The sequence below is a fragment of the Apis cerana genome, linkage group LG1, assembly GCF_029169275.1.
Source record: "Apis cerana isolate GH-2021 linkage group LG1, AcerK_1.0, whole genome shotgun sequence".
Taxonomy (NCBI): Eukaryota; Metazoa; Arthropoda; class Insecta; order Hymenoptera; family Apidae; genus Apis; species Apis cerana.
Window position 1 is genome coordinate 5,972,554 of NC_083852.1, and position 15,827 is coordinate 5,988,380.

Consider the following 15,827-nt stretch of genomic DNA (forward strand, 5'->3'; position numbering starts at 1 on the left):
GCATATATATATATATACACAATAGATACGAGATATAGGATCGTGATATTGGAAAATATTATTTAGCATCGGTAGAACGAACATTTTCGAGCGTTTTCAAGCGCAACGGATGAGGAGAGCCACGAAGCATGGCTATTGTTCTTTTGGCACAACGGACAGGTGGCGAATACGAATTTTCAGGAAATACAGGATATATGGAATAATCTTTCATTAGTAGAAATTCTGTTCCGCTGTTCCGCAGATATCCTTTTGTTTTCGTGGAGATTGCACAGATTGATATATGATGAAATTATCGTTTCCTCAAATTTGATAGATTAGTATGATTCATTAAATCTTGTATTGTATTTGATTGTTATCAATCGTATTAATTATTCGATATCGATAATGTTTATTGTTGTGTGTTTATATTATTTATGAAAATCAATGTTTCAGAGATAATAATTTGGTGATAAAAAGTTGATATATAGAATTATTATTATTTGAAAAAAATTATTATTCACTATAAAATATACTAATATTGAAAATTATTTGAAAAATATTAGACTTATTGTATATATATATATATGTATATATATGTATATATATATATAATATTTTTATTTTTCTTGATATACAAAGAATTTAATTTTATTTTATATCTTGAATTTTGATATCTTGTTTAAATTGTTATTTTTTAAAAATCCTTGTTTTTTTATATATTTTTCTGCAAAAGTTTCCAGATCCTTGTTAAAATTCGAAAATTCAATTTTCAAATTCTATAATCGCGGGATAATGTAGATTATGATTATATAATTCCAAGTTTGTTGCAATATTGTACTACGAATTTAATGTTAAAGATGTCTCTAGTGTCGACTATTAGTTAAATGGATAGACTAAAGATGATAAAGCATATAGTACTGAGTTCTAGTTAGAATTACTATACATATATATTAAATTATTGTATGTGTCAGAATATTAGATGAAAACTGTTTTTAAATAATCAGATTATATTATTATTATTGTTGTCATAAATTTTGTAGATTAATAATAAATTTGAATTTAATTCTCAAGTTACGAGTAATTTAATTTTGCATTAGAAGCACCTGTACATGGGCAATTATATTAATCTGCTGATGTTAAGTCAGTTACCTTAGAGTTGCATATAATTTGATTTTATTTGATATTTTTGTAGTTTTTGAAGGTTTAATTGAAAAAAATAATTTTTATTATTAGTGTCACTAAATCTAATCACTAAATAGATAATAAAATTAGATAAATATAATTTCACATAGAAAATAATAAACACTTAATACTTTTTATTGATTGTTTATCAATCCATTTTTATAACGAAATATTTTTTAGTTTTACCAGTTACATATGTTTTTTAACATTTAATCACATAGTTACTATAGCTTAGTCATTTTGATCGAGGTATTGAACATGTTCAACCAAGGATAGATCTCGAGCAATTTCGACGATTTTCCACTAAATTTCTGGAGTTTTATAAGAGTTCTTTACAGACTAATCTCAATCACGGCTCCGATCGATCTTTTTCCAAATGATCGATCGGTTTCGAAGCTTAATTCACGATTGTTATCGACAACTCAATAGTAGAGAAAATCGTATGACGAATGTTTTAAATGTTTTAAAAGACGAAAAAAAAAATATAAAATAAAACATAATTAAATATATATAATTGTTATAAATTTTTACAAAATTTTCTTTTATCATTTTGTTTTAATTTTTCAATTTTTTCCCCATTAACATATTCTATGCAAATTATGATAATTTATAATAATGAATAATATAATAATTTATAATAATGAATAAATATGAATAAATACATATGAATAAATTAATTTTCGAATTTTTATAATTCAAGTTTGTAATTAAGGTATTTCAATGTTTATAAAATAAATGTGAGAAACAAATCTGAGAGAAGATAACAGAATTCATTTCCTCTTAGAGAAACCAAAGTAAATTAATTAAGCGATTAATTGGCTCGATATCGGCATATTTCCGCGTTTCATCTTCAGATATGAATCTGAATTTTCTATGTTTTATTATGGTTCGATTCATCATATTCAGATTTCAAACATGCCAATATATGATGTTAAATTTTCTTCTCGCGTCCAAAATGATATTTTATTTTATTTCGTTGGATATACGTGGAAACATTTTACAGAGAGAAAAATCCTTCTATATTTTAAAATTTATTCTTTCTCGAATAAGAAATAAATCGGGACTCGAATATAATAATTGATACGATAGTCAATTTATTATACGAATGTAGTTTGACAACATTGAATGATAAATATCATAATTCATGAATTATCATAAAATTTTTTTTAATGAAAATGATCAAAGAAGCAAATAAAAAAGTTATCGATTTCGATGACTTTATAATATATTGCAATATATTTTTATAACTTTGAACAATTTTTATCTGTTAGTTTATCTTAAATTTATTATATATATTTTTATTTATTTATTTATTTATTATTTATTTTATTTATTTAATATATATGTTTATTTTGATTTTCTTCTTCTCTTTAAAAAAAAGAAAAAATAATAAGAATTAATCAATTCATATTTATAATTAAATTTCGATTCTGATCTAGATTCCAGATTGGATTCTTATTTATGTATTAATTTATATACTATTTATATAATTTTAAAATATATCGTTAACACATCCAATTTCAAGAAAACCCCACATATTTTTTTTTTCTTTTCCATAAATATTCAACTTTTGTTCAGCCAAGATCGATAAGATAGATAAACATTGACATAAAATAATATTTTTTTATCTCTCATTATCTCTATTATTATTTATTATTACTTTTATTTTCAAACGATTCATTGTTATTTATTTTTTATGTCAAAACTTCGCATTCCCTATTTTTCTTTTCCAATTTTCAATAACACGATTTCAATTTTCCTTCCTTCTATTGATCGATCACACTATCTCTGTTTGGAAAGTTAGCAGGATGATTCTCGATGTCGATTACAAACGTATTCGACTGCGTTGGAAGATGTGTCAAGCGACGTTTACGACTGGAGGAGGAACTTTTCACCTTAATTGCCGGGCGAAAAGCAGGAAACGTTTTCGAAGTTGAAAAGGGTTCGTTGGTACATCAAAAGCACTTGTTCAGCAAGGTGACGTCATCTCCTTTTTCAAATCTTTCTCAAACGATTTTGTAACGTTCCACGTGTTTCCGTGAGATAGAATTGTACTCGATTATCAGCCATTCTATTCTTTGCAAATAATGATAGCATGATAGCGTGTAAAATTAATAAAAAATAAAGCAAAAAAATAGTAAATTTAATGTGCTAAATAATTTCTAAGTTTAATTTTTAATAACTTAATATAAATTTTTTAAATATATACAATTTGTACTATTTATATTTGTATAAAAATTTGAATGATAAAATCTTTACTAACGTACCCATCTAATTGTCAACGAGATAATCGAATATTATGATTAAAATCTAAATTAATAGTTAATTTAATGTTAGTTAATTAAATGTTATCCAATACAGAAATTCAGCAACGAAAAATTCGAAATTTATATTCGGACGATATAATTTGAATTACAAGAAATGTTTGCACCGAACAGGTTCGATATTTATTGCTATCCACTGGTAGACCCTTTTGTATCGTCGGAGATACGCGGTGAAAATAATTTTCATTGTTCATCAGGTCGAATGGGTTTCATTGTGGACCGTGTGCAGCTCGCTCGAGAGGTTGACGTTTGAATTTACCGCCACGAACGCGTCCAGAAATGTTCGTTTACACGCCGAGAAAACGGAATCACAAAAAATATCGAAAAACCAGAGATTGTTGATTTGAAAATTAAATTGAGGACAATAAATTTCCAAGATACAGTTAAAATTTTGTTTGAAAGAAAGGGACAAAAAATTCTAACCTAAAACAATTACTTATTTTTTTTATAAATATTAATATTTAAAAAAAATTAATAGAAAAATTTTCAATAATAAAATAAAATTAAGACAAATTTTAATTTTTATATAATTATTTATCTTTTTAGATATTAATATTTAAATAAAATCAGAGGAAATTTATTATATTGGATTCTTGGTAAAATTGTAATTTTTTTTATATTTTATTCATTTTATGTTAATTTTGCATTATTTATTTATTTAAAAAAAAATTTAAAAATGCGAATAACAGAGATATCATATTGAACATTATTTGAAAGTTATATTAGATTGATATTAATTTAAAATTATTATGCTATGAATAATAAAAATATAATTCGTTTAAAAAGATATCCAAATTACAAAATCTTGAGAAAAAATTGTTGCTTATAATAATATTTTTTCTTTTTTAGACGAATAAAGTATTCAAAATTATATGCAATAAACAGTATATTTACAAACATATTTACAAGATACTTAATTTAATCTATGCTAAATATCGTAAATTACTTGTAATGCGAAAAAATTGTGTTTTTCACGTAGATTTAATCTATATAATTAAGTATGTAAGTTTCCATAGGCATGAGAATATTTTTTAAAACTGAAGTCATAATTTTGTATGATTTTAAAGATTGAAAATATTAATTATATATTATTCTTGTTATTATTTTGATATTATTGTTATCTTTTATCTTTTGTCGGTGTTGTTGAGTTAATATTAATACTTTTGTTGATTCTGATTATCAGATATTATAACTCGATTTTTGCAATGTCACAATGATGCAATATTAAATCAATTTCAAATCATATTGAATTTCATATTAATTCTATATATATTAAATAAGAGTAAATACTTATGCTAGATTTAAAATATCACGTTAAAAAATATAATAATTAGCAACATATGATCATTTATCAAAGATGTACGTTACAGGAAACAGAGCAAAAATATCTGAAATTTAAAATCCTGGCTGCATTCCAAATGAACACGCCACAAATTGAAACAAACTATGCTTTCAAATGCGTATTGGGAATTCTTGTTATTTATAGTCGGATTTAATACTTTCTAATGGTCTCATTATCACTTCTAATTGATTACGATAATTAACATATATTAATTAAAAGCTGTGCTATTACTATTATAAAACGATAAAAAAATATCATTATTACAAAAAAAATATCAATAATTTTAAAAATTTCAAAAAAAGAAATAATCTTGAGAAAAAAATAAATGATAAATTATAATATTTATTATATATAAGTGAAATATTCTATATAGAATATTAATTACTTTTAATAATAATAAAATTTTTTTCGTCACATATATTTCATATTATGTCAATATTACAGTTCAAAATTTAGTGGAATTAACATCTATTTCTTCAGTTACGAATCAACTCGTAATAGTGAACGAGACAAACATGTACAAGAATGAGGTGAAGAGATGAACATCTGCTCAACTCAGCGGATATACAAACCGCGTCGTTTGAAATTGAAATCGACTACGGATTGTCGTCTATGCAAGGAGACTTGTAATTAATCGCGACATTCTAACGGATATTACGAATAAATTTTCGTATCTGTCCGAATAAAAAACAGCGAAAAAATCGATCCACATATATCGCGACAAGAAAAAAACATAAAAAAAATTAAAAGAAAGAAAAATTAAACATGCAATTTCGTATATCTCATACAAATGAGAATTTCAAATTCATTTTAATTATATATAGTTACGTGTCATTTTATCATATTTGGAAAGATATATTTGAAAAATATATTCGAATTGATTTTCCACTTAAAAGAAATAAAAATATCTTTAATATCTTTATATTCGCGTATTTGAGTAATAATAATAATAATAAGTAATAATTTTAAAATATATAATATATAAAATATATAATTGTACAATTTAATATTTAAGTATTATATAAAAAAATATCATTTTATGAAATGATTTAATCTGTTTCTATTAATTCTTATCATATATATATTATATATATGAAAAAATTTTTTTAATTAAGAAACAACATAATTAACAGATTAATTTATTTTCCTATTTACTACTACATTTTATATTCATTTATAGCTTTATATAATCTTTCATTATAATATTTTATTTAAATAAAACAAATTATCTAGTATGTTTCTATATCTCGTATGTATTATCATCATTTATAATATTTTACATTTGCTAATTTTATTTAAGCGAATCATCTAAATAAATACTATATTTTTTTCAGAACATTTCAAATATTACTATATTACTATTTTTCTAATGCGATGACATAGGAATTTTAGTAATGAAAAGTTTTACACTATCTGAATATTTTTAGATTTTTTCCACGTAAAAAAAAAGGAAGGAAAAAGGGACCATATTTTTTAACTTCAATTAAACGAATTAAATCATTTCATTTTAAATTTTCTAACCACTTAAATAAGTTAAATTACTTATTATTTATACATTTTTTAATCTTATAATAAATCATTATCGTTAAAATTTTATGAATTATGAATCAAGATATCATGTATCATCAACTAACCTATCTTTTTCTATGCATTCCCCTTCAATTTAAAACAGCCGTGATGCAATACCGTTCCAACAAGAGAAATACGATTAACAAACTACAAAGATCAACAACTTGAAAATTACAGTTTAGCTATGTTTCGAATCAAACATTGATTTCAGCTAAATAATTATTGTTTAAATTCGACTAATGTGAATAATCGCCAATGCAAACATGGCCGGTAGCGCGCTATACATAACGTTAGGGTGTATACACATGAATACAGCGGTTAAGAGAGAGGATCATATTGGAAACTATGTACGTTGGCACAAGTATTCTAGCCAGTTGCACGCATGGACGAACGGAATCGCTGCAGTAACCAGGCATTTCGAGATCCTCGAGATCCTCCGTCCAAGAGGATATAAATCATCTCGAGCGTGAAGTGTACATACGGTGCCGAGTTAGAGGAAAAGTGGAGGGGGACTCTTCACATTTGCCAGCCTCCTTCCAGTTACCTCACCGTTTCGTCTTACTCTCTGACGCGGTATTTGCGAGCTTGATTCTCGGTTCAAAGAGAAACGCGACCCTCTTCTTTTTTTTCCTTTTTTAATTTTCTTTTTTTCTTTTTCCTCTTTTTTCACCGCTCGAAAAACGCGCGGGAATTATCTCATTTACCTTGCTATGTATTTTTAATTCATTTTTAACATGATTCTTATTTTTTTTTTTTTTGCCGGTGACGCAGAGCTTGCTGGTTAATTCTAGTACTGTTTATGAACGAATAATGGATTTGAGAAGATTTTGTGATTTTTTTATTGCACACAAATATATGAAACAATTAGAGAAGAAAACACTAAATGAAAAGGAGATTGTTGTATAATGTAAATATACATTTATATGAAATTTAATAATTTTATATTTTTTTTTTACATAGAAAGTTTTTTAGATAACGTTTCCTTTTTATATAATATTTTACATTATATTAAGGAAGATTAGTGATGGAAACTTTATCATGAAAACTTTGCCTGTAATTAAAGTCTGCTTCTTAGCGAGTTAAAATTATGCGAATTCATTAAAAAATTTATATGAATTCATTTATTTTAATATTTTAGAAATGTTTTTTTTTTAAACAATTCTTTAATGATAAAATATCCATTTGACGAATTGTAAATCTTTAAAATCAATGATCTTATTAAATCATGAATAATAAAATTAATTAATCCTTCAAAAAGATATATTCGGAATTACATTAAAAAAAAAAAAGAAAATTCGTTACATATGCATCGACTTACAATGCTACTATTATTGAGTCGATTCCTCCGAACTCACTTCATAAAAAACGCTCCACTTCACAAATTCCAATTCGGAGACCTCTTCAAGCTTTGAATAAACCAACCTACTCCATCCAAATTGTTCACTCTCAAATAAACGAGTGTTTTAAACGAGCGGAACGAAAGGAGGGATAAACACCAGCAGTTTTATCCGACCACAAAAATTCATAGAATATAAGAAACTTCAAGAGGAGTGAGTTTCTAGCCTAGCAAGAGGATAAAGAATATATATATATAAGAGAAAAAGAAAGAAAAATAAATGGAATAAGAGAAAACAGAAGAAATGAAAGGGAAAGAGATTTATTAGTTTGCGTTTATTATGACGTATTCTTTAACAGCTTTCACGGGCCACCTCTCTCGTTTGCATAAAAATAACGAACTCGATTAGCATACAGACGCGACGAAATTCTAAAACCATTTCGTTCTAGAGATCACGTACACTACCACCACGTATTCTACCACGTAGGCGGAATCTAAAATCATGGATTTTCAGCCAAGGGAATCCTTGTGGTTATAGAAGATCACGGAGTGCACGCGGCAGATTATCCGTAATGGATAGAGACGTGTTTTAGGTCTACTTCGGTCTGGAAATGAGCGAATGTTGCCCATCCTAGGAACGTCTCACTACTTACTCTTGCCATCCGTGAAATCGTGCTGCGAATTCGCGATCTTTTGTCGCTGAAAAAGCATGCGTGTTCCGAGTTTTCGAATTTATAATTTATAATAGAGAGGTTAAATAGACTTATGACAATTGCCAACATTTACACGGAAAATTATCTAGATGTTATGATTGGTCTTAAAGAAATAATTATTAGAAAAAGTAATTTTTTTTAACATCTTAAAAAATAGAGTATTATTAATAAGTTTGCTACAAATTTTTTAAGTAAAAGTAAAATCTATTTTTTATTATTAAAATTATAAAATGGTAGTTTAGATATTAATAATAATATTATTGAAAAAAATATTAAAATAAGACATTTTATAAAAGATTAAAAATTATTCATCTATAATTATTTGATGAAAATACGCACATTTTTAGAAATTCTAAGAGTAGAGACACTATAATATTATTAGAATACTTCTCTGTAGATTTTTATATTTTAAGAAGTTAATCTCGAAATTTCATTTGTATTGTACAAACGTTAATTTAAATGTAAATGCGTATCACCGTGAATATGCATATTTAACAAAGCGAAGCTTCCTAAATCTTGCTTATCAATGGAATTCGAAATCTTTCTCTTTTATTTTATGTTTTCATTCCTGTGACACAAAATTATTCTTCCAGATTATTTCTGAGAAGAATTTTATGGTTTTTAAAAATATTCACAATTTGAATGTTCTTAATTTGTTTTAATTTCTATTCGCAGAAAAAAATTAATCTATAAAAATAATTTCAAAAATAAAATACATTGCGAATATTTAAATAAATTAATAAAAATTAATTATAAAGATTTTTTCAAAAGAAATTTTCAAAAAAAATATTAAAATTTCCACAATATCACAAATATAAAATATTAAATATTTTTAATAATAGATTTTAAACAAGTAGATAAGAATATATTTTGTCGACAAATCAATTTTTATTGAATCGAAAGACAAAGATTATGAAAAGATTATCATTAAAGATTATGAAAAGTCGATTTATTTTTATTTCGATGAACAAACGTGTATTTTTTTCTTGATAAAACAAAGAAAATATAAAATCCATATTAAAAAAACATAATAAAATTTTATAACTTGGAATAATTCTATTTATATAAAGTTTTTAAGAAACCTCACTCAAGAATTGGTTGTTTTCATTGTTTTAATAGTAATCAGTTAATTTTAGATTTAATTTAGATTAATTTAATTTAGACGCAAAAATAAAGTTATAAATACTAGATCATCAAACATATAAATTATGTTTAAAAAAAATAATAGTATTTTTAATTTTTCTTGTATAATAATATTATTTGAATATATACAATAATTTATTTACAATTACTGAATTATTAAAATATTGAAATTTCATATGCAAAAATTTATTTTTTAATTTACAAACAACTTATTTTTGCATTAGATGAAGCTAGATGAAGATAGAATGAGACAACTTATTAATATATTTCAATGAATTTTAAATTGTTACATATTTTCAAATTTTGAAAGTGTTTTTCCACAAATTTTTGTAAAATTAAATTCTAAATATTGAATAATAATGAACATTATTGAATATTATTAAATATTTTTTAATATTAAAAAATAATTTAAGAAAAATGATATTACTATGAAATACTTATTTTATGGATGTTGTGCACAAGACTTAAAAAGAATTAAACGATTAAAACTAACAAAGTTTCAAGATTTAGTTAAAAATCAAGTTGAAACGGAAAATATTTAATGTTTCTACGATTTCAGATGTGTTTAATCTTGGCAAAGTAATTAGAAGTTGTTCAAATAAATATATACGAAAAGCTTTACTAGTAGCTAATAAAGTGCTGTGCAAATAGCTGAGACGTGATCGATTAATGGCTACCAATCGGTCATGAAAATGTATAATGTATTGAAAAAAATTCGATTTTTTATCCTGGTCACATCTTACGATACTCTTACAAATTCTCTTCAAGCTACTATAAATATTACCAAAGATTTATTGCATAATTGATGAAATAAGATCAGATTTATCCAATCATCTATTAAAAAGTAATAAAAGACGAAATATTCAAATATTCAATTTGATCGAAAATTGAAATTTCTCTCCATGATTTGGCATTCACGAATAATTTTTTTCAAAGAAGAAAAATATAATTATAATTGAGATTATGGAATAAAAAAAAGCACAAAAATAGAATAATAAGAATAAAATCTTTCCAATCAAAATTGTAAACTTTCTATACTTAACCTAACTTAATCTTGTGTTCATTTGAAGCACTAACATATTAGTAATGAAATAAATGAATTTTTTACATTAAAAATATTAATAATATATTATAGTTTTTTTATACCAATTTAAATTAATATATTAATATTTATCACAATTATATTCATTATTCATATTTAAATTTTTCATACACGATTCGTGAAAAGAAAATTCTGATTGGACGATTGTTTCACGCAACTCTTTACACCGATCTAGAGTTAATAACATTGACGCAAATCAAGACGGTAATTTCGAGTTTTTTGTCTTTCAGACATCATACACAAAAGTTCAGAGAAGGACGATGCACTTTTGAAAGAACAAATGCTGTGCTCAACCCATGATTCTTAGATAGCTACGAGATGTACGTATATATGTGTGTAGAAGCACCTTGAGCTCAAGGGTTAATTCTGGTGTGCACAATAGGTCCGATCCAGAAGACTAGGTCAAGAGAAAGGGAATGGGTTAACAAAAAGGAAACGTACATGATTCCCTGTTTTCTATCTCTCTCTGCACTCCATCTTTCTTTATCCTCCAATCGTTGACCGCATATATTTCTATTCGCTGTTGCGCGGGCAATTTAAAATTGCTAATAATAAACTATCTGATTTTTGGAAAAAATTTTGTTTCAGTTGTTATATTTTATCCACGATAGAGTATAAAATATACTAATTTCGTATTTGTATGAGTTTTTGTTATAATATTCTTGAATATTTGTATATTGTAGATTGTAGATTACCAGTAAGATTATATATTTAAATATAATTAATTGATAGTTTATGCAGTAAATGACAGATTTGAGCTAATTATTGATATATTATTATTATTATTATTAATATATTATAATAATATATTAATGATTAAAATTGAAATAATTAATCAATCGGTCTTCTTAATATTTGCAAAGGATATATCAACTAATTAAAATATCTTAAGTTCGAAGAAATATTGTGCGAGTGAAACTAGATAATTTGAACTTACTCTTACTTGAATTTTAAGAGTTTCGAGAAAAAGTTTAACGAATCTTGATCCATTTCACGATGATTGAAATAATTGAATAATACGATTTAAATAAGAATATAATGTAAATTAGAATAGATTATAGATTAAAATATTATCGTAAAATAAAATAAAATTCACTTATAACCTATAATCGTAAACTTCAAAATTTCGTGTTATAACTTTTCGTATAAATGAGAAAAGACATTTCTTAACGGGAAATGAAAGTAACTTGAAAATCAGCATCGCATAAAGATTCTTAAAAGATCGCAACATTGTTTAACCCATTTGAGTATTCCTCCATTCCTCTTTGATTCATATTCTTCGAGTAAAATCATCATTTTTCCTCTTGAAACATGAACGATTTGAATTCGAGATATTTTTTGAACTCGATTCAGATACATTTTCAAACCATTTTCGAATCAGCAAAAGAATTCATCACTTGGAATAGTGTGATCAAACAAAAAATTTTTCAGTAAACGGAAAGAGAGAGTTGTTTGACATAAGCATGAGTGAAACATAGAAATGCTATCATGCACGATCGAGGAATTGATATATACGACAATAAAACGATAAACTTGAAATTTATAGACTGATTGCAACTGATTGGAAGATATTGGAATTTTCTAGCACTTCATCTTTAATATCGTTTTAATATCGTTCTTTGCTTTATTTTTATTTTTTTTTTTGCAAAATTTAAATCGCAAATATTTATTTTTGCAATAAATTTTTCTTTTAAATTATTAAACGGCAAAAGATCTGTAATTTTTTTTAAATATTATAAAAAAAAATTTGTTTAGATATTTAGTTTAAAGATACAAAGATTGTATGTTCAATAAAAGTTTTATATATGCAATTACATTTTCTTTTATGCTCTAATGAAAATTGTTAACGTTTTATTTTTTTATTCTAATTGAATTATTTATTTTTATTTAATATATTTAAATCTTTGATTTTCTTTTTAATGAAAAATATTGTGACTTTCAGCTTACAAAGAGGTAATTTTCAGTTTTTATTAGATAGAATATCTTCTTCTTCCGTTATTATGATGAAAGAAAACTATATATTAAGTGTTTTACTACATATTAAGACATTTTTGTGCGAAGTTTCCAAATTAAAACTTTCAGTTTCATAATATTAAAAGCAAAAAAAAAATTTGACTTTGAATTTTCAGTTTCAAGAAATTTGAATTGTACAGCAACAGAGAAACAAAAAATAGTATTCTATAATAAAAAACAAATTATAATTATTAATTTCGAATTTCTAAAATAAAATTGCTTTAAAAATCGCTTTCAAAAATTAAAAATTCAAAGATACACATTTAACATGAAAAAAAAATTATAAATTATATAAGAATATATACAAGAATATTATGAATTATTATGATATTATGATATTCATTTACCTTGAACTGTAGAGCACTCTGCCATCTTGATAAAGTCTGACGAATTTGTTGGGACTGGTTATAGTGTGTAAATAACTGTGCTTCCCGTTGTAAAAATACGTATCCGGCTTCCAGATCCTTGCTAGCATCGATATACTAAGCGCCAGAGTTTCTTTACCGCCTTGAAAAGCCAAACGTCGATCCACCCACGATTGTCGGAAGTAACAATCCATTGAATAAGTCTGCACAGAAATTTTTTTTTTCTCGTTATGTTTATAAACTTTTATTCGATGAAATCTCATAATTAATGGAATTTTTCTCTGCACTATCGCGACATTTTACAATGATAATGTATTATTTATCCAAACAGAAATACAAAGCTATTCTTATCTTTTATTATTTCAATTTGTTTCATTATTTATACATCCCTTTTCCCTTATTTCTCTTATTCAAAATCCAAGGATTCAAAGATTCAAAATTCCAAGAATTCAAAAAATTGAGGGAATTGCAACGATCCAAAAATTAAAAGAAAATTCTAAGAAAGAGAATCTAGAGATTAAAAGATTTAAAAATACAAAATGTGAAAAATTCAAAAAATTCGAAGATTCAAAAATTCAAGGATCCAAAGATTTAAAATTTCAAATACAAGAAACAAAAAATTCTAAAGATTTGATAAATTCAAAGATTTAAGATCCATAAAAAGAATCTAAAGACTCAAAAAGATTTAGAAAAATTCTAAAGATCCAAAGATTCGTTTTACAAGAAAATACATATAAGACTGCTTTTGTATTCGGTTAAATAATATCACGAAACCATTGAAATCGAATTTGTACAATGTTGGACAATGATGAATGAAATCTCGAGTGATTGTTGAGTCTATATGTAGCAAGAAGAGTGTCGTTGGGAAGAGAAACAAAAGGAAACGAACGAGGAGATACGAACCATATCGACTTCGGAAATCGGACCCATACTGCGCACCATGATGTCGACCTCAACTGTGGCCGGTGGACCGCCGAAGTCTGGTCTCACGCTGTTGTCGTAACCGCGAAGCAAATTGTCCAAGAGCTCGCTTATGTTGCTATGATTATTGCTCTGCGTCCTCTGCCTCGTGGATGTTTTCGCCCCTGTCGCCGCTCTGTAACGATCGATCTATCAATATCAATTTTTACTCGATAAGAATAATGTAAAATTAATTATTTGAAAGAATTATATTCTCTTTTTCGAGTAAGAAAATTATTTACATTAAAATATTCGATTTATATAGGTCATATTATATAAAATATATTAAATGTGTTAAATTATTTCTTCTTCATAGCGTAACAATATAAGTCGTTATTACATTCAATACAAAGTCAAAGATTTTCACATGTTCAAATATTCGATTAATATAGGTCACATTATATAAAATATATGCTGTGAAGTATAAATTATTTTTTCATATACTTTATAACGTAAATAATTGTTATTGCATTCAATATAAATTTAAAGATTTTCTCATGTAAAAAATGTGAGACGAAATTAAAAGTTTTATTATCGAAACACATTCAGAAAATAGAGGAAACTGTGCCATTAAATTTCTTTTTCTTTCATTTTGATATTTCAATCGGTTAACAAAGAAACTCAACTTTCTATAGTATTTAGAACGGTACGAAAATTATAAATGGATCTAGTGATTTATTTTTTTCTAGAAATGTTACTATATTCTATCAAGAATCGCGTTTGTCGCTTATTGAATTTTGGAATGAAATGACATCGAACGAAGTCGAAATATACAACTACAAAAATGATTAAAAATTTCTTTTCTTAGAAATCATATTGAGATGAACGAAAAGACATTTTAAAGGGGAAGATTTCGTGCCTCTTTTATTCATTGACTGGAAGTCAGTTTACCTGAAATTACAATAGTTCAAGTTAGTTTTTTCATTTTAATTTTAATAAAATTTAATTAAATTTAAGAAAAAATTACATATGATAATTATATTCTTAAAATTAATTAAAATTAATTATCTTATTAGTAATCTTATTTTCTTATTAATGATATTGAAGATTATTTTAATTATTTCTTGACATCAAAAAATTTTTCTAATCGTCAAAAGACCACTCTGTCAATTTTAATGTATATATGTTAAAAGCTTATTAAATCAAAATTAACGATCGATTTGTTGTTAAACTGCGCGGTTCCCCTTAACCTATATTCCCCTCCTCTTAATCGCATTTATCTATCTATTTGCATGATCCTGAATCAATCGTATATCATATTTCGTAAATATATCGATATATGAGACAACCATATGTGGTATTTTTCACCATTTGAACGCATCGAGGACATTCGATTGTGCCGTGCTGTTATCGTAAACCGAGGTTGCTTTATGTCGAAGCGGAAGGGATAGAAGAATACCAACAGACGAATAGAAGGAAACGAAGAACATATCATAAACGATATCTGTAAATTTTTATTAAAATTCTGCTGAAAGATTTAAAAGAAGAGGTCATATTTGGATTACAGATTTGAGATAGATAAGAATCTGAAATTAATAAATTTATTTAGAATAAATAATTCTATAATTCTTTTTTTAATTGAACATTTGCTCATTACATGTTCTTACTTGGCCAGTATCTATGATTGATGGAACAATTGATTGATGCATGTGTGAATAAATAAAGAATATGAAGTAAAATATTTTTATTTTCTCTCAATTATTCTTTGTATTTATTTCTAATAAAATAAAATGATTCTAATAAGCTTATTTACATGACCTTGAAACATATGTTTACGTATAAGTATTCATACCAATTTG

At 25.2% G+C, this 15,827-nt stretch overlaps 1 protein-coding gene and 1 long non-coding RNA gene across 3 annotated transcripts in view; one reads left to right on the forward strand and one right to left on the reverse strand.

Annotated features, from left to right (window-relative positions):
• LOC107994929 (gamma-aminobutyric acid receptor alpha-like) overlaps nucleotides 1–15,827 on the reverse strand; it is a 44,238-nt gene that overhangs the window by 5,819 nt on the left and 22,592 nt on the right. For both annotated transcript variants that reach the window (XM_028665259.2, XM_028665260.2), the window contains exons 3-4: nucleotides 13,972–14,164; nucleotides 13,051–13,271 (exon numbers count right to left, since the gene is read on the reverse strand). In XM_028665259.2, the coding sequence (XP_028521060.1) occupies nucleotides 13,051–13,271; nucleotides 13,972–14,164 (414 nt within the window). The remainder of the gene's footprint in view (nucleotides 1–13,050; nucleotides 13,272–13,971; nucleotides 14,165–15,827) is intronic.
• On the forward strand, nucleotides 3,009–3,819 carry LOC114577103 (uncharacterized). The gene is made up of 3 exons (XR_009831404.1): nucleotides 3,009–3,138; nucleotides 3,523–3,599; nucleotides 3,683–3,819. It is a non-coding gene; the product is annotated as an uncharacterized LOC114577103 (long non-coding RNA).